The sequence below is a fragment of the Leucopleurus acutus genome (assembly GCF_964270905.1).
Source record: "Leucopleurus acutus genome assembly, chromosome: 12".
Taxonomy (NCBI): Eukaryota; Metazoa; Chordata; class Mammalia; order Artiodactyla; family Delphinidae; genus Leucopleurus; species Leucopleurus acutus.
In genome coordinates, this window is record NC_139154.1 from 58,135,775 (window position 1) to 58,156,066 (window position 20,292).

Consider the following 20,292-nt stretch of genomic DNA (forward strand, 5'->3'; position numbering starts at 1 on the left):
GCCTATAAATCAAGTCCAAGGGGTACGTGTTTGTTGGGTTTTTTTGTTTTGTTTTGTTTTGGTTTTTTGCGGTATGCGGGCCCCTCACTGTTGTGGCCTCTCCCGTTGTAGAGCACAGGCTCCGGACACGCAGGCTCAGCGGCCATGGCTCACGGGCCCAGCTGCTCCGCGGCATGTGGGATCTTCCCGGACCGGGTCACGAACCCGTGTCCCCTGCATCGGCAGGCGGACTCTCAACCACTGCGCCACCAGGGAAGCCCAAGGGGTACGTGTTTAAAAAGCTTTTCTAAGAATGCCTTCCCCACCCCTTCACATTTACTACCACCTCCAGGTAGAATGCTAGCTTACTTGGTTACAAGTACAAGAAGACATTATCAACTCCCCAAAGGCAAAACATTCTTACAATTAGTTTATTAATTCCTAGTTCTCAACAGAAAGCGTAGCATGTATATGTACACAATATATGCTTGATGAATAAACAGAGATAAAGAATGGATATTTCTAATGGGTTCTATTTATTGAATGAATGAGAAAGCAAGAAAACTAAAAAAATCTTGGGCGAAAATGACCAGGGTTATTTTCTTCTGACCTTACCTTTCATGAAATATACTCAGTAAATTACCACTCCCACCCCCACTTCATTTTTTACCTACTTTTAAGACTCAACACTGTGAACTGAAATTTGTGATAGTTTAGCCAGGGCAGGGCAGGTTTATCTTTGCACTATGATAAAGTAAACAGCATAAGACTATTGACAATGTTTTTAACTTCTGATTTTCCTCAGGGAATTTAAGAAAAGTTTCTTTAGAATGTCTTTCTTACTAAACGAAATGTGCTCCAAAATCTAAAATAAGCAATTTTGGTCTTGGCAGAGGAAAGGGTTAAATGTGAAGGTTTGAGAGAGAGGTAGATCTTAGGAAGGAGATGGATGGAGTGGGTGGGGAAAGAGAGGGAGAAGAGTAGAGAATGTGAGAGAAGGGACATCAACTGGAGATGAGGGAGGCTCCAGGGGTACCAAGAGCAGGAGTTGACCAGGGAAAGGAAGTGCCGCACTCTCTGAACTCAGTGAGGACAGGCTGCAGGAGAGGGTCTTTCTGAGAACTTGTATAAGGTAATGCGCTGGACTCATTCTGTTAGAAGTCAGTGATTTGTATCAGTGGATACTGGGAATGAGACTTTAGTTTACTTAGGAGCCTAAAGGAAGAGGGGAGAGAAGGGAGGGAAATGGCCCTGTCTCACTCATTGCTTTACAGGGGGTAACTTTAAGCTTGAGGCTAGCTTTTACCTGTAGAAAACAAAGGCCAAAGTCTTTCATTCTGCAGTATAGATAGTAGGCTTAAAATGCAAATGACCAATTGTCACAAATTGGTTGTATCTCTTTTAGACTAATTTTTTTTTTTTTTTTTGCGGTACGCGGGCCTCTCACTGTTGTGGCCTCTCCCGTTGCGGAGCACAGGCTCCGGGCGCAGGCTCAGTGGCCATGGCTCATGGGCCCAGCCGCTCCGCGGCATGTGGGATCTTCCCGGACCGGGGCACGAACCCGCGTCCCCTGCATCGGCAGGCGGACTCTCAACCACTGTGCCACCAGGGAAGCCCTAGACTGAATTTTTATGAGTTCAAATATTTTACTTCACAGTACCATAACAATGATAACTGCTATTTATATTACCTCTTTGTAGATCTATAGAGGACTTTAACTGATAAATTAGATTTTGTAGATTAGATGTCAAAATCTAATCTATGAAAGCCACATTAATATCATAAGCCAATCATTCAATGAGTGAAGGTTTGGGGAAGGATTTTTGAAACGATGACATTAAGAAACAAAAACTTCAAGTATTATATGCAACTCAAATCCCAAGTAGCAAGGGTAAAGCGGATTAACTGTCGGTGTTTTCTGTTCCGTGGTTTGACAGTCCTCTAACTCAGTTTTTGTCAATTTCCCTTCGTGTTCACATTTGCAGGAATTCAATCAGCATTTACCACCTTGTACCATTTTTCAGGATCATAGTCCGGAAAAAATTCTGGACCATGCCAGAAGCCAACGAAGTACTCCAGTGACCAGAAATCTGTGGTGGAAGCGAGTCTCTTGCACTTTTCCACTCCTGCGTTTTTTCAACCCAATCCTACGCTTTTCTTTCCAGCTCCTGCACACCCTCAGGACTGTACCAAAGGCACATCCCAAAAGAGTGGGCATCTTAATTGCCTTACACAGGCCAAAGAAGAAATACATTGGTTCTGTGGCTCTTCTCCAAGGCACTGTCACCTCACACTTCTAGAGCTTTAGGATTTACCTGGAGGGTTCATGGCAAAAGCGGAATTCCACTTCCACTGTCAAGGAAGAGGTGGCACGAGTCTTCCCTCTTAAAATTTTTATCTTGAAATGTACAATGTGGCAGTGAAAGGCGGACCCCAGCGAACAAGAAATATTATTATTATTACAAAAAATCTTAGCCCCGCTCCACACCCTGAACCCCAATTTCATCACCCCAGGCCTCGGGACTCTCAGACCTCGAGTTGTGACCAAGGCCACGGACTACAAAACAGAGAATTCTGGGGGAAGGAAGTGACGACACGGCGCAAAGCACGCTGGACTCCGGCAGGCTCGGCTCAAGAGACTCCTTCCTTCCAACGCGGCTGCTGAGGACCTGGCGGTGCTAGGAGATTTAACTGGTATTTTTCTCATTTGTCAGGATTACACGCTAAGTATCACCTGGCTTGAGTACAGCTCAAAGTATCATGCGGCTTCGGGTTACGCCAGGGCATCAGCTCTAGAGCCTTAGCTGCTGCCCCTTCGTTTACGCATCCTCCAAACAAATTTTAAGATGAAAAGTGTCAGAGATCCGGGGGCCTCTCCCTGGCGGGATCCAGCGGAGACACAGAGCCAGAGAGGGAGTGGGTGGATATCAGAGGAGTTTTCTTTTTCATTTTTGGCTAAGAGTCGTGTGGCGTGAGCTCCTTTGATGGAAGGAGAGTAGAGTTCAAGGATTTGAGCATCTGTAGACTGGAGATCAAAGCCAGCGTGAAGGCGATCTGGAGTGGGATTGGGAGGTGAAATAGGAGTGTGCCAGATAAGTTATCCCAGACTGGGACCCGCGGCAACTCGATGTCCCCGTGGCTTTCAGACTGAATAGTAAAATTTAACTGTCTTTCTGATATGGAACTTGAGGCAAATTGCAGGTGTTCTCTACCTCTAGAATGGAGATTGGAGTAAGACATTTGCCTGGGTGGAACATATATATTAATCCGAACTGGTGGTTGTTTTAGATCTAGCCAGCTGGCAACCATGAATGAATGGATGAAGAAAGGCCCCTTAGAATGGCAAGATTACACTTACAAAGAAGTCAGAGTGACAGCCAGTGAGAAGGAGTATAAAGGATGGGTTTTAACCATAGACCCAGTCTCTACCAAGTGAGTATGGGTCCTGCTTCCCAGAAATCACCCCTTTGCACTGTTACATCCATACTAAGAAAGCAGATAAATGAAAGGCTAATTATTCCCACATAAGAATTTAATTTCCTTTGAAGCTAAGTATTGTTCTAATTATAGATTTGTGTCAGACCAGCCAAGTTCGTAGAAATGGGACACTCCTTTTATATTACATTTTATTGGAAAATTTCAAATATACACAAATGTGAAGAGAGTAGTATAATGAACACTAATCTTATTCCCCCTTCCAAATATTTTAAAGCCAATTACAGACATAATTTTGTTCATAAATCCTTCAATATATCTCTTAGCAGATTCGGACTCTAATAAATGTAACCACAATACCATTATAACACCTAGCAAAAGTAATAATAACTTTAATATTAGCTAATTCCTAGTTTGAGTTCAGATTTTCCTGTTTGTCTCCAATGTATCTTTTTAAGCGTATCAATTTGTTGATATGTCTCTGAAGAATCTTAATCTATAACTGTACTTTCTCTTTGGTTTTCCATGTCATTTATTTGTTGAAGAAATGGAATCATTTGTCTATAGAATTCAACACACTCTGGATTTAGCTCATTGCATTTATCATGGCATAGTTTAACATGTTCTTTTATCCTTCGTATTTCCTGTAAACTGGTATTCATAACTAGAGGTTTGATTAGGATCAGATTTATTTTTTGCAAGGCAACTTTAAAGGTGGTGATCCACACACTTTATTTTGGAATGATTTTAGATTTACAGAAAAATTGCAAAGAAAGTACAGAGAGTACCTATATACCCAGCTTCCCCTAATGTTAACAGTTTACACAACTGTCAAACATTTGTTGGAATTAAAAATTTACACTCACTAAACTACAATCATTTGGATTTTATCAATTTTTCCACTAATGGCCTTTTTCTGTTCTGGAATCCAGTCCAAGGTCCTACATTACATATAGGCATCCTGTCTCCTTAGTCTTCTCTGATATGTGACAGTTTTTCAGTCTTTACTTGTTTTTCATGACCCTGACACTTTTGAAGTGTCCTGGTGAGGTATTTTATAGAATATCTCTCAATTTGGGTTTGTGTGATGATTTCTTTTTTTTTTTTTGGCTGTGTCGTATGGCTTGCGGGATCTTAGTTCTCTAACGAGGGAATGAATGCGGGCCCTCGGCAGTGAAAGCGCAGAGTCCTAACCACTGGCCTGCCAGGAAATTCCCTGTGATGTTTTCTCATAGACTGGGGTTATAGGTTTTTGGGAAAAGTACCACAGAAATGAAATTCACATCACGTCACATTGCATCACATCATGTCATACACCATATCATATCATATTTTAGTTAGGATTTTTCCATTTGTATTCATGAGTGAGATTAGCTTATAGTTTTATTTTTTAATCCTGTTCTTTTCTGCTTTTGGTCTCAAGGTTATATTAGCCTCATTAAATGAGTTAAGGCATAGTCTCCCTTTTATAGTCCATAGGAGAATTTGGTTGGATTAGAAATGTCTGGTCCTTGAAAATTTTATAGAACTTCCTGGTAAAATTGTCTGGGCCTTTTTTTCCCCCTCCATGGGAAGATTTTAAACTGGTTATTTCAGGTTTTTTAAAAAAGATTATAGGACTATTTACATTCTCTCTCTCTCTCTTTTTTTGAGTCAGTAGTAGAAATTTATATTTTCTAGGAAGTTTTCTGTTTTCAGTTTCAAAATTATTTACCTAAATTTGTTCTTAATATTTTATACTATTAACTTTCGCTACCTTATTCCTAATATTATTTATATGTGCCTTCTTTCTCTTTTTATTAATCTTGCCTGAGTTTTGTGAAATTTATATATCCTTTTCAGAGAACCAGCTTTTGGCTTTGATGATCCTTATTGACTTTTTTTTTTTTTTTGACTTTTTTTAATTGAAGTATAGTTGATTTACAATATTGTGTCAATCTCTGCTGTACAACAAGGTGACTCAGTTATACACATATATACATTCTTTTTTATATTCTTTTTCGTTATGGTTTATCACAGGATATTGAGTATAGTTCCCTGTGCTATACCTTAGGACCTTGTTGTTTATCCATTCCAAATGTAATAGTTTGCATCTACCAACCCCAAACTCCCAGTCCATCCCTGTCCCTCTCCCCCTCTGCCTTGGCAACCACAAGTCTGTTCTTTATGGCTATGAGTCTGTTTCTGTGTTTTTTTGTTTTCCTGTTTGTTTGTTTGTTTTTTTGGCCACGCCAGGTGGCTTACGGATCTTAGTTCCCCAACCAGGGATCGAACCCATGTGCTTGGCAGTGAAAGCACAGAGTCCTAACCACTGGACCACCAGGGAATTCCCTGTTTCTGTGTTGTAGATAGGTTCATTTGTGCCATGTTTTAGATTCCACATAAAAGTGATATCATATGGTATTTGTCTTTCTCTTTCTGAACTTCCTTCACTTAGTATGACAGTCTCTAGTTGCATACTCTTTTGTTTTCTCTCTCATTAATTTTGTGCTGTGTTATTTTCTTTGGTCTGCTCTGAAGGAGAGTTATTCAGTTGCTTTTTAACTCTAAAAGTTAAATCTGTACCCTATCTTCTTTCCTAATACACATTTAAAGCATTCATAACTCTTTAAGTAATGCTTTAATGACATCCCACAATGATTAGCTTTAGGCTGGACAAAAGCCTTAGATGTTTAGGACCATCAGAGAATTCGTATTGAACAAGTGAAAACATTTGGTGGTGAGAGGAGTAATTTAAAACGGGGAAGAGCATTCCCTGTTGTTCTAGTGACCTGTTGGGGGTTGATGCTGACTCTCATTTCACTGCTTCTTCCATAGTTTTATAGGCCTTTTGGTTTTTCTTTTGCAACTGTGCTCTGAACTTACTTTTCCTCCAAAGTATTGTCCTTGTGAACTTCCTTGAAGATGGCAGCATGTCTGTGACCGGAATTATGGGACATGCTGTGCAGACTGTTGAAATTTTGAATGAAGGGGACCATAGCGTGAGAGAGAAGCTGATGGATTTGTTCATGTCTGGAGACTGTAAGGCGTACAGCCCTGAGGATCTGGAAAAGAGAAAGAACAGCCTGAAGAAATGGCTGGAGAAGAACCACATCCCCATCACTGAAGAGGGAGATTCACGAAGGACTCTCTGTGTGGCTGGGGTCTTGACTATAGATCCACCATATGGTCCAGAAAATTGCAACAGTTCTAATGAAATTATTTTGTCCCGTGTTCAGGATCTTATTCAAGGACACCTTGCAGCTTCCCAGTGAGAGGCCAAAACTATGGATGCACTGATTGAAATAAGACTTCATTTTTTGAAAATTCTTTGTTGTTTTTGGTAAAATCAAAGATGGGGATTATCAGTGCTAATAAGTGAACTGGGCAAGGATGACATCACAAATAAAATTAACATAGGGACATCAGAATTATAAGAGCCTTTCCTTTTGATGGGGATACACCTCCATTTCTTTTTTTTTTTTTTTTTGGCGGTACGCAGGCCTCTCACTGTTGTGGCCTCTCCCGTTGCGGAGCACAGGCTCCGGACGCGCAGGCTCAGCGGCCATGGCTCACGGGCCCAGCCACTCCGCGGCATGTGGGATCTTCCCGGACCGGGGCACGAACCTGTGTCCCCTGCATCGGCAGGCAGACTCTCAACCACTGTGCCACCGGGGAAGCCCACACCTCCCTTTCTGTTAGGCAAGAAATGTATGTGAAAAAGATGCAACATGTTAGATTCAATATAAATGCTAAGGTAAAATCACAGTCTTGTTACATCCCTTGCACTAACTAGATGTGTCTGTTTTAAAACGTTTATTTTAAAAAATTTTTTGATGTAATGATGTTATAGCATTTGAATCAGAATATATTCTTTTTTTTGGTTGAAACTTGAACGTTTTGGTAAAATCTTAACACATAAACCTTATAAACTCTCAAAGCCTTAAAAAGTGAGCACTGGCTGATATCTCTGAGGAAAGAGGTAAGTGTGACAGGTATTCTGCTGCTGAGCTCAACCCAGTTCTTTTGCCTGATGGGTTCAGCCCAGGCTTCTGGGTCACAGTGCTTTTTTCCTACAGTCTCTATTCCCCTTGTCAGGCTTCACTGAGGGGAGACAGTGCAGGAAGTACACTTAACTACATCTGATTCTACCCCTTGGAAGCCAGTCAGGGAGGTTTCTGGCCTACAAAAGCACCTCAGATTGTTAGTTTGGGGGTTGTATGGTCATGCCACTCAAGATGGCTGTTCTCTTGCTCTTGGCGTGACCAGTCCCTGCTGCGCCTACACCCTACTCACATGAATGTGCTTGCCCCCTGCCGCAGCCAGTGATTGTTCTGGTCCTTAGGCCAGAACAGCTCCACCTGCTAGTTTATTAAAGGGAAACACCTGCCCCCATGATGCTAGTTAACCTGAGGGGCTGTAGGGTTGGGTCTCATCTGCTGGTTTCCCCGGTAACTGATGAGCCACCCTGACGTCAGTTCCCCCTGTAAAAGGTAGCTTCCTGCTCCTCCCAGTAGTGAAGGCTGCTGCGTCTCGCTTGCGGTGTGCCCCGCACGGTGGAGGTGTTTCTCCAGGATCTTGCTTCGGACGTGTAAGGTGCCCTGTCCAATAAGCTGGCGCTGTCACTGGGCTCTTTCTTTGGCCTCGAGGCTGGTCATCCACAAGGCTTGCAGACCTGCGAGGTGCAGCCCAACAATTCACAACCCAGCCAGGAGGCCTAGGGAACTCCCGTGAGTGCCAAGATGTAGCGAAGGAAGGACGGGGACGGAAAGTTGCGGGAGGCAGTGGGGAGTCGGGGGGTGATCCCAAGGTGGCCGCCCACTAACATGTGGAGCCCTGTGGCAGCTGACTACCGTGAAAGGTGTTTTTTCTCTTCCATTGTATTGATGATATCCTGTTAAACTCAGTCTGTTTTTTGTTTTTTTGTGTTTTTTTGCGGTACGCGGGCCTCTCACTGTTGTGGCCTCTCCCGTTGTAGAGCACAGGCTCCGGACGCGCAGGCTCAGCGGCCATGGCTCACGGGCCCCGCCGCTCTGCGGCATGGGATCTTCTCAGACCGGGGCTCGAGCCCGCGTCCCCTGCATCGGCAGGCGGACCCTCAACCACTCCGCCACCAGTTAGTCTCTGCCCACTCAAGTCTCTTTTGAGTTTAAAAGTAGCAGCGCTATGCTCGTGGCTCATCTGACTGCACGGGGATGGCTGGTGAATACAGACAAAACGTCAGGACCTGAATTATCCACAAAGGGCAAGTACACCCCCAACCTACCACCCTTAAACAACTACAGACAGGCTTTAGGGGTATTAACTTAGGGACAGGTTTGTGAATTGGACATGGCCAGTTACCTGGAAGGGTTTGGTTCAGGCCTATGGCAACGGCAAAATAATAAGAGTACCCTTGGGCTTCTGTTCCCAGCTATGGAAGGGGGCAAAGCAGTGATGCAGTGTGATGGAACAGTAGCTATACGCAGTCTACAGAGAGTTATAACAGGTGGAAGACATAAAAGGCCTACTCGAGTCCTGGAGCAATGTAAAAACCACTATTCAGGGTCTAGAACAGCTGTGTGTGACATATAGGACCTCTGTGGACATGGATAGCAACCAAGGAATCCACTTTACTGGCCATGAAATTCAGAAATGGGCCAATGAAATGACACACTGTCATTTCTACCTACCCTGCACCCCCACTGCTAGCAGGCTAGTTGAAAGGATGAGTGGACTACAGCTGAGACGGGAAAACCGCTCTCTGTGTGGACTGGGAGGCTAACTCAGGCCCTACGAACTATAACTGAAGATCCCAGGAGCAGTCGTCTCAGTGCTTACTCCATGTTAACCCAGAATCAACTAGTCAGCACCATTGGAGTTCACCTGTTAACCACTGCAGGGACCATTGCCAACTACTGGTCAGGGTGATAATTCACGTTTGCCCCCGCCACAGGATCTACCTCCAGGGGAACACATTATAAAATAAATGACTCTGGGGCTTCCCTGGTGGCGCAGTGGTTGAGAGCCCACCTACAAATGCAGGGGACACGGGTTCGTGCCCCAGTCCAGGAGGATCCCAGATGCCGCGGAGCAGCTGGGCCCGTGAGCCATGGCTGCTGAGCCTGCACGTCCGGAGCCTGTGCTCCGCAACGGGAGAGGCCACAGCAGTGAGAGGCCCGCGTACTGCAAAAAAATTAAAAAAAATAAAAATAAATAAAATAAATGGCTCTGGGACTGGCAGGTAAGTCCCCCATGGTTTGGGTTTGCTGCCCTGTGGGGAATAGGATTAGAAAGGGACTTACAGATTTCACCTGTCTTCTACCCGCCCCACCTACCACTACTAAGGTAATTAACCCAGGCCCCTACTGGAGGAAGGCCCCATTATATTAACCTCGAGGTCTGTTCTACACCTTGCCTGTATTGGCACTGGCTATGGACACTGAGGGTGGACAGGTGGAATGGCACTGCAGGCCAGAACAAAAATCACAGGCAGGGGTGGTGTTACCTGAGAATGCTGTTACTGCTTGTATTTTCGTTAATGGTCACGATCTCCTGTGCCTGTTAAACATTTATTACATTTTGTCCCTGGTCCGAGCAGAGGTAATCTGTTCGCGGACTGGGTGATAACAGTGGCCTCACTGTGAAATGAGTTTGATTGCTGGATCTACAGCAAAATGTCCTCCTCAGGATTTCCATGAAAAATTGACGGGATAAAGTGCCTGGCCTCAAAGTTTGCCCACGTCTTGCACTCTTGATACTCTTCGGCTGCTATTGTGTGTACTGCATGTGTGGTATTTGGGCTGCAGTGCCCCTCTAGGTACCTGACCCCAGGAATATCGCATAAGAGGGGCTGACCCAGATGGTAAGGGTCGTGCAGGGTGTGTAGGGGTGGAGCGTGTGGTCAGATGGCTCAAGGTGGCTGTTCTCTTGCTCTCTGTACATGCCCTGTGTGACCAGTCCCTGCTGCGCCTACACCCTGCTCACCTGGACGTGCTCGCCCCCTGCCACCGCCAGTGATTGTTCTAAGCCTTAGTCCAGAATGGCTCCACCTGCTAGTTTATTAAAGGGAAACATCTGCCCTCCTGTTGGTCATTAACCTGAGGGGCTGCAAGGGATGGGTCTCAGCTGCTGGTTTCCCTGGTAACTGATGAGCCACCCTGACGTCAATTCCCCCTATAAATGGTAGCCTCCTCCCCTGTGTAGCAAAGACTGCTACCATGTCCTGCTCGCCGTCTGCCATGCACAGTGAGGGTGTCGCTCCAGGACTTTGCTTCAGATGTGTAAGATCCCCATCTATTAAACCATTGATGTCTCTGTTGCTGTTTCCGGGCTCTCTCTTTGGACTCAAAGCTGGGCAACTACATGGCTTGCATGCCTGTGGGGTCTTTTCAGGGGAATGTCTACATTGACCCCAGGGTTCATCAGATTAAAACCCCAAGCAGCTTATTCCCTAGGACAGGGGTAGCAAACTTCAGGCCATGGGGACAAATCCAGGCTACTGCCTCCATTTATTAAAATGTTATTGGAACACAGTCATACCCACTGGTCTGTGTATTGTCTGTGGCTGCTTTTGAGCCTTAGTGGCAGAGTTGAATATTGACAGAAACGATATGGTTTGTATTTACAGAAAGATATGGCTCTCTCCTAGGTTTTCCCTAGGAGATCCTTGAACTAGCCTGGTCTGCCAGGGGTCAAGGTGGACTTATGTCCCCTGTCATCCATACAAAAAGAATCTTGTGGTATTTTTGGAAGAAATACTTCAAAATATTCAGGTTTTAGGGGGTCTTTGAAAGCAGTTTGATAACATAGCTGTTACTTTCCTGCATAGTTGTCTAATAACAGGATGTAACCCAGTGGTTCTTGCACTTTTGCAAGCATCAGAATCAGCTGGAGGGCTTGTTTAACACATTGGGAGTAGGTCTCAGCAATTGATTCTGATTCAGTAAGGGGCCAGGAACTTGCATTTATAACAAACTCCCAGATAATGGTAGTGCTACCAGTTCCAGATCACACTTGCAAAAGCAGTTTAGAAGCTTTGGGGAACAGAAAGGCCTTCCCTCACAACTTTGTAAAGTTCCATAATCTTAAAAGTGAAATTTAGGTCATAGCCTTTCCCCTCAAGCCCTGGAATGTCCTTGGACAGCAGATAGGGGACAGGGAATAAAAAGAAATTTCTTTATCTATTTATTTATTTATTTTTATTTTTTGCGGTACGCGGGCCTCTCACTGTTGTGGCCTCTCCCGTTGCGGAGCACAGGCTTTGGACGCGCAGGCTCAGCGGCCATGGCTCAGGGGCCTAGCTGCTCCGGGGCATGAACCCGTGTCCCCTGCATCGGCAGGCGGACTCTCAACCACTGCGGCACCAGGGAAGCCCCTAAAAACAAATTTAAATGGCAAGGATTCCGGCAAAATGAGGGAGGCCTTGAAAGAAGACCTGTAGGAAATTATCCAGTGTTTGGTCAGGAGTGAACCTTGACCTAGGGACAGGTGCGCTGGTGTTGGTGGATTTATTTGCTGTCAGACTAGTGAGCTGGGGACAGAGACTTTCTTGGCAACTGAGTCATCTGATTTGTTTAAAAATTTGCCTTGCGAACAAAACCTGAGTGCTAAAGAAGGGTACATGATCTGGCTCTGCTATGGAAACCTGCCTGCTTAGGGAGCTGGGCCAGCCAGTCCCTCGGCTCAGATTCTCCCTAGGAGTTAACTCACCTGTTTCTGATCCCTCCTCTGGTTCCAGATTCCCGGAGGGAGATCCTTCCCCAAAGCTGGCTCTGCCAGCTGGAGGCGGTAGCCAGGGCAGTCCTTGAGCACAGCTGGTGTGAATGATACTTCTCAGAACAAAAGGTGGTTAGGACTTTCACTGAGTATCTTTTGATCTTGGAGCAAACTTTCCAGCCTCTGTGGTGTATCTTGCTATCCCATTGTTCATCTGATTTCCTAAAACTCTCCACCTTCTTCCAAATGTTATGGCTGAAATTGATTTTTTCCATGAATTGTTTTCAATAAAATTAATGAAATTTAAAGCATTCGCAGTTTTACTTGAGAACTGGTGGAGTTTTCATGCTGCTTCTTGAAGTAGACTCTAGAATACTAGGGTCAAGGCTATGGATTACTATAAATTTGGGGAGAAATCGGAACAGTGAAGGACTATAATTAAACATACTTAATTGCTTCCACTACCAAATACAATCTTTTTTTTTTAAACCACTGAGGTAAGAATAACATACAAAAGCTACCTATTTAGCGTATATAACTTGATGAGTTGGAGATAAGCATACACCCATGAAACCATCCCCACAATCTATGCCCTAAACATATCCATTACCTCCAACAGCTTTTCTTGCCTTTATTATTATACAACTGGTTTTGATTTTTCAGACATTAAAGGATTTCTATTAAAAAAATTATACCATTACCCAAACATGCTTTTTACTTTTGCATGTTACTGTAGAATCCTTTAAAAGTCTACATAACTGTAATCAATGTATACAGTTTAGTTTTCTGTTTCTGTAGTTTTCATAATTTTAATATTTAAGACTATTGTGTTGTTGGACTACAACTTACTAAAACATTTCCTTAGATTTTTGACATTTGTTCTTTTTTTTTTAAAAAAAATTGGTCGTACCAGGTCTTAGTTGCAGCAGGCAGGCTCCTTAGTTGTGGCATGCAAACTCTTAGTTGCAGCATGCATGTGGGATCTAGTTCCCTGACCAGGGATTGAACCCGGGCTCCCTGTATTGGGAGCACGGAGTTTTAACCACTGTGCCACCAGGGATGTCCCAACATTTGTTCATTTTGCTATCATAGATTATGGTGCTAAAAAATATCTTCATGAATATGTCTTTATTGCTATTATCGAAAGCTAGTGCTTAGAAATGAAAGTACTGTGTGAAAGAGTATGAATACACGTAGGTTTTTCTTCTTTAAATATTTTATGCTGCTTTACATCAACAAGAACAATAATGTGTATACAAATTTCATTACACCCTTAGAGTATTAATATTTTGTTTAATTTTGACAACTGAACATAAAATGGTGTTTTAAAGTTGCTTTAATTTGTATTTATTAGCATTTTTCCATGTGTTTCCAGTATGGGAACTGTTTGATTCACATCTTTATTTTTTTTTTAATCTTCGTTTTCAAAAAGTTATTTCCCCCATACTTATCTTGTCATCAGTTTGTGTTTCTAATTTTTACTACATGGCTATATATGTTAATGAGCAACTGTAATTATACATGCATTGCTTCTAACTTATTTTGAGCTAATTTCACATTTACAGAAAATTTGCGAGAACAGGACAAAGAATTGTCATATATCCCTAGCCAGCAGATGCTAACATCTTACCACATTTGCATTTTTTGTGCACGTGTATGAGTGTGTTCATTTTTCTCCCTGAACTGTTTGAGAATAAATTGTGGACATGATGGAAATATGAGGACATTTTCTTAAATAACCACGGTACAGTTATCAGAATCAGGAAACTAACATTGATACAGTAGGATGATGTAATACAGACATCCAGATTTTGCCTATTGTTCAGTGTCCACTGTATCAAAAAAAGACTTACTTGGATCATGTATTACATTCAGTTATTATGTGCCTTTAGTTTCCTTTACTCTGGAGTAGCTCCTCAATCTTACTTTGACTTTCATGACGTTGATGGTTTTGAATAGAGGCTGGTTGTTTTGTGGAATATCCCATAATTCAGGTTTGTCTGTTTCCGAATGATCCAATACGGTATGCATTTTTTTGGGTGGGAGTACCCTGGAAATGATAGTGTGTTCTTCTCAGTGCATCATTATCAGGAGGCATATGATGTTGATTTGTCCCATATTTGGTGATGTTAACTGTGATTACTTGGTTTAGGTGGTGTTCGTCAGATTTCTCCACTGTAATTATTTTTTTCTTCCTAATCAAAGGCATCTTCATACATATTTCTAAAAGCTTTATTGAGGTATTAACATAAAATTCATCCACCTTAAGTGTATAATTCAGTGACTTTTTTTTTTAGTAAATTTACAGAGTTGTGCAGCCATCATCACAATCTAATTTTTTAAACATTTCCACCATCCCCACAAGATCCCTTGTCCCATTTGCAGTCAATTCCCATTCCCGCCCTCAGCTCCAGGCAATCACTAATCTACTTTCTGTACCTGTGGATTTGATTTTTTTGTACATTTCTATAAATGGACTCATACAACATATAGTCTGTGTCTGGCTCCTTCTACTTAAATTTATTCACTTATAGAATATTTAGGACAATATCCTATTGTGTTGATGAACCACAACTTACTAAGATATTCCCCTAAATCTTGAATTTGATGTCCATGTTGTAGCATGTATCAGTGGCTTCTTTTTATTACTGAATACTATTCCATTATGAATATACTACATTTTGTTTATTCATTCTCCAGTTGATGGATTGATTAGGATTGTTAAGTTTTTGGCTATTATGAACAATGCTGCTGTGAACATTCATGACAAGTCTTTGTGTGGGCATATATTTTCATATTTCTTGGGTGAAAAACCTAGGAGTGGAGTTGCTGGGTTATATAGTAACTTTATGTTTAACGGTTCAGGGAAGTGTCGCACTATTTTCCAGCGTGGCCGCGCCATTTTACGCTCCATCAGCAATACACGAGGGCTCCAATTTCTCCGCATCCTTACCAGCACTTGTTAGTGTGGTTATAGTGGTTATGAAGTGGTATCTCCTTGTAGTTTTAATTTGCATTTCTCTAATGACTCATGATGTTCAGTGGTGTTCATGTACTTATTAAGCCATTTGTGTGTGTCTTCTCTGAAAAGTTTACTCAAATTTTTGCCCATTTAAAAAAGTGAGTTTGAGTTGTAAGAATTCTTATATACTAGATAATGTTTGCAAATTAAATATCTGATAAAGCACTTTTTTCTCCCAGTCTGTGGCTTGTCTTGAATTCTTTTTATTATTTAAAAATTTTTATTTTATATTGGAGTATAGTTGATTTACAATGTTGTGTTAGTTTCAAGTACACAGCAAAGAGATTTTTATACATATATTCATTCTTTTTCAGATTCTTTTCCCATATAGGTTATTAAAGAATATTGAGTAGAGTTCCCTGTGCTATACAGTAGGTTGAGTTTTCTTAATTCAAAAAATTCTTGCACTTCAGAAATAGCATTAAGTGCAGCTTATCAATTTTTTTCATTTATGGATCATGTTTTTGGTCTCAAAGCTAAGAATTTTATGTCTAACCCAATGTCACAAAGATTTTCTATCTCTTCTTTTAAATGTTTTAATTCACTCTTATACTTAGGTTTATCTTCCATTTCTTTTTTTTTTTTAATTTTATTTTTGGCTGCATTGGGTCTTCGTTGCTGCATGTGGGCTTTCTCTAGCTGCGGCGAGCGGGGGCTACTCTTTGTTGCAGTGCACAGGCTTCTCATTGCAGTGGCTTCTCGTTGCGGAGCTCGGACCCTAGGCACGCAGGCTTCAGTAGTTGTGGCGCGTGGGCTTCAGTAGTTGTGGCACACGGGCTCAGTAGTTGTGACTCACGGGCTCTAAAGCGCAGGCTCAGTAGTTGTGGCACACAGGCTTAGTTGCTCCGCGGCATGCGGGATCTTCCCGGACCAGGGCTTGAATCTGTGTCCCCTGCACTGGCAGGTGGATTCTTAACCACTGCACCACCAGGGAAGTCCTGTGCTCCATTTCAGTTAATTTTTGTGTATGGTCTGATGTAAAGGTCTAAATTTTTTTTTACATGAGGAGATTCAATTATTCCAGTACAATTTGTTGAAAAGATTGCTTTCTCTATTGAAATGCCTTGGTACTTTTGTTGAAAATCAGTTGATGATAAACTATAAAAGTTTATTTCTGGGCTTACAATTGTGTTCATTGATCCATTTGTGTGTCCTTATGTTAGTAATGCATTGTATTAATTACTATAGCTTTACAGTAAGAGATTTGATATAAGTTCTCCAACTTTGTTCTTTTTAAAGGTTGTTTGACTATTCTGACTCCTTTGCATTGCCATACAAACTTTGGATGAAGCTGTCTATTTCTGGAAAAAATGCCTATGGGTTTTTTTAAGAAAATAAATTTATTTATTTATTTGGCTGCTTCGTTGCTGCTCACGGGGTTTCTCTAGTTGTGGCAAGCAGGGGCTACTCTTCATGGCGGTGCACGGGCTTCTCATTGCAGTGGCCTCTTTTATTGAGGAGCACGGGCTGTAGGTGCACGGGCTCAGCAGTTGTGGCACGTGGGTTCAGTAGCTGTGGTCGCAGGCTCTAGAGTGCAGACTCAATAATTGTGGTGCACGGGCTTAGTTGCTCCGCAGCATGCGGGATCTTCCCAGACCAGGGCTCAAACCTGTGTCCCCTGCATTGGCAGGTGGATTCATAACCACTGTGCTAGCAGGGAAGTCCCACCTGTGGGGTTTTGATAGGAATTGTGTTGAATCTATAGATCAGCTTAAGGAGAATTGTCATCTTATATAATAATACTGAGTTTTCCACTCCATGAACTTGGAATGTCTCTATTACTTAGATCTTTAATTTTCTTACAACAGTGTTTTATAGTTTTCAGTGAACAAGTCTCACGCTACTTTTGCTAAACTTATTCCTGGTATTGCTTTAATGCCATTGTGGATGGAATTGTTTTCTTAATTTCATTTTTGAATTATTGATTGCTTGTATATAGAAATAATTTTTGTATGTTGATCTTGTATCCCATGGCCTTGCTCATTTATCACACACACACTTTTGCATTCCTCTTTATTTACTTAACATTATCCAAATACATATTGAAGAGTGAGTAGGCCATAAATTCATTCCCTACAGATTCCTTGATATGCAGAAGTCGTTCACAAAGTTTAAAGAAGCACACCTAATTGCTGAACGAGATGAGAGTCTCGAAAAACAGAATTAAGGGGCTTGGTTGAAGCATTCAGTACCATTTCTTTTAATTTCAACATTCAGGCATCCCGTCTCCTTGCAACCTTCAGAGGTTCTTGTAGGGGGGTAAATTAGTTCCTGATTGAATTTATTCAAGTAAACTTTATTTCTCTCTTGTCCTGTTTCTCCTGTGTGCCTGTTTCTTTGTATCCAGAGTTCCTAAGGTGACTGGCACATAGCACCTGATTAAAATAAGTTGGTTATATTGAAATTATGAGTGTAAATAAATGTGGGAGGAATTTCTGCAACCCCAGTATGGGTCTCAAACTAGCTATGTAGCACACATTAGTTATAAAGTGGACAATCGGCCTTGTTAACTAATCAGATTGCATGCTTCAATTAATCCAGGCTTAGCCATGCTTACTGTGGAAAAGGATGGTATAAAGATTTATGGGCTAGAAATAATGGGGACAGCTTGAGTTGAAATGGGAAAGTGCGCAGGTGAATTTCAGAGACAGAAGGGTGGCATTAACAGAAATGTCTTTAATTACAGATTGTTTTGTGCTGAGTCTATAAGTAGTGGATTAGTTTCCTCACATGGGATAGTCCCTTGGTGCCCGTGGTATAGCGTGGCCTCTGATTTGTAAAGACATCTGTCTTCTAAAACACATAACACATTTTTGACGTTCAGTCTGGTAATCTTACTAATAAGTCGTAACAGAAGGTGATTTTTTTTCCAGCTCAATTTATGGGAGATGGGTTACTGAGCATAGAAATTATAGTTCCTAATTAGTCTTCATGTTAGATTTAAACACTTTACAGTCATACACCTGTAGTGCTGTGTACTCCCATCCCCCCTTTTATTAACACTATTTGTGTTTTAGCTTATTGGCCAAAGTCTACTAGGTTGGACTCTTCAAATAACACTAAGATAAGGTAAGGGTGTGTGTGTGATTTAAACATCTTAATGTGGGCCTAAGTATGAGAACTTTTGCAGTGGAAAGTGCTAGCAGTACTAGTGTCACATACAAGTCACATTTTCAAAAAAGCATGCTTTGACTTATTTTCACATTTTCAAAAAAAGTGACTTAAAAAAACAAAATTTCGGGACTTCCCTGGTGGTCCAGTGGTTAGGACTCCGCGCTCCCAATACAGGAGGCATGGGTTCGATCTCTGGTCAGGGAACTAAGATCCCTCATGCCGCAAGGTGTGGCCAAAAAGGACACAAAAACAAAAACAAAATTTGATGGTGGAACATGTTTTTAAAGGAAATACATCCCTACCCATCTGTGCCTGACTTTTGCCATTCATACATACATTTACCTCAAATTCTCAAGTACTCTATTTTCTTATAAAATCATGTCCTCTCCAGCTCCTCTTCACATAGTACATGTTTATTAGAATTGATTTGGCGGAGGTTTTGCTTTTGTTAGTCCAAGTATATCTACATCTTCAAAGACAACTATGGGCATAATCTATATCTGACTAATAACAGTTAAACTTTATAAGCAGTTACCTGTCTCATTTTTATTTATTTATTTATTTATTTTTGGCTGCACTGGGTCTTTGTTGCTGCGCGCGGGCTTTATCTAGTCGCGGCGAGCAGGGGCCACTCTTCGTGGCGGCGCGCGGGCCTCTCACCGCGGTGTCCTCTCTTGTTGTGGACCACAGGCTCTAGGCACGTGGGCTTCAGCAGTTGCAGCACGCAGGCTCAGTAGTTGTTGCTCACGGGCTCTAGAGTGCAGGCTCAGTAGCTGTGACGCACAGGCTTAGTTGCTCCGTGACATGTGGGATCTTCCCAGACTGGGGCTCGTACCCATGTTCACTGCATTGGCAGGCGGATTCTTAAGCACTGCGCCACCAGGGAAGCCCTGTCTCATTTTATTTAGACTGGTTTTTTCTACCTTGGCACTACTGACATTTTGGACTGGATGATTTTTTTGTTGGGGTGTCTTGTGCATTGTAGAATGTTTAGCCGCATCCCTGGCTTCTAACCACTAGTTGCCGAAAATACCCTCTCCCCCCTCAGTTGTGACAGATCTCCAAAAATTGCCCCCAGTTGAGAACCACTGATTTTAAAACAAAAACTACATTTTCTCCTGTGAGGAAACTTCTTCAGTTTTTGTACATAAGGTCCTGTATTTGTTACAGTTAATCAACCTCTCTGGACAAGTAAAGTCTTACAACAAAAGTGTCTGTTAACCTTTCAAATAACACATTTGAAACCCAGGGATGGAATGAGACAAAACTTATTAAAAGGAGATTCTCATGAAGTACATGAGTCTTCTTGGCTAAGTTATCCTGTCTTTAATTGTCGTAGAAAAAAACAGCTATGGATAGTCTCTTGATGAAAGTAAAATCATTCAACATAAAAGGAAAATTAACTCCTTCAGGCCATTTTTAGTAAAAGCCAGGTTAGAAGAGGTAGCAGTAACTGCATTTTCTACATAAGGCATAATTTTTTAAAACTTCACTTTGAAATGCTGCTGTTGAAATGTTAAATCACTTTACTATATACTTTATGATACCATTTTTAGCAATAGTGTATTTGTAACATGTCAGGGTCATCATCCTAAACACTGATTCTCACTGTTGGTAGTTATGGGATTGGGCTGAATTTCCAAGGCCACCCCTGGGTAGTTGCTTTTCCAAACAAACCCCTCTAGTGCTGGCTTTTGTTGCCATTTGTTTCTTTCTGAAAAGGTTAAAATAGAGGTGAAAAAACCTAGTTTATTGATTCTAAGCCATCCTCCTCCTAGCTATCTTGCTGGGGCACTGTGTTCTGGCTTGTTTACCCAAGCAGCTGGGTTAGAACTGACTCCGGAGCAGACCTGGAGCCGGCCCAGTTCAGGCACAGATGGAGCAGAGGCCAAACTGTCTGTGGGAAAAAGTTCATGTTTGGGCTGCTGTCCTGTATATTTATGAAACGTTGATTCTGTGCTTTCCTGATGGTTCACATACAGGGCTCGAGTTATTCTTCAAAAGAATTCCTTTTCTGTTGTTTGATAAAACAAATTATGAAAAAGATTTTAAACCACCTTAAGGAT

The 20,292-nt window shown here is 42.0% G+C and overlaps 1 protein-coding gene across 2 annotated transcripts; it reads left to right on the forward strand.

Moving 5' to 3' along the window:
- Positions 1 to 2,028: 2,028 nt before the first annotated feature.
- On the forward strand, positions 2,029 to 7,118 carry GEMIN6 (gem nuclear organelle associated protein 6). Of its 2 annotated transcripts, XM_082851475.1 has the most exons (3): positions 2,029 to 2,673; positions 3,268 to 3,411; positions 6,293 to 7,118. In XM_082851475.1, the coding sequence occupies exons 2-3, from the start codon at positions 3,287 to 3,289 to the stop codon at positions 6,666 to 6,668; spliced, it is 501 nt and encodes a 166-aa protein (XP_082707601.1). In that variant the 5' UTR covers positions 2,029 to 2,673; positions 3,268 to 3,286; the 3' UTR covers positions 6,669 to 7,118. The 2 variants fall into 2 exon arrangements, with proteins under 2 accessions (XP_082707601.1, XP_082707600.1); XM_082851474.1 differs by having other exon boundaries at positions 2,029 to 3,411.
- Positions 7,119 to 20,292: the final 13,174 nt, after the last annotated feature.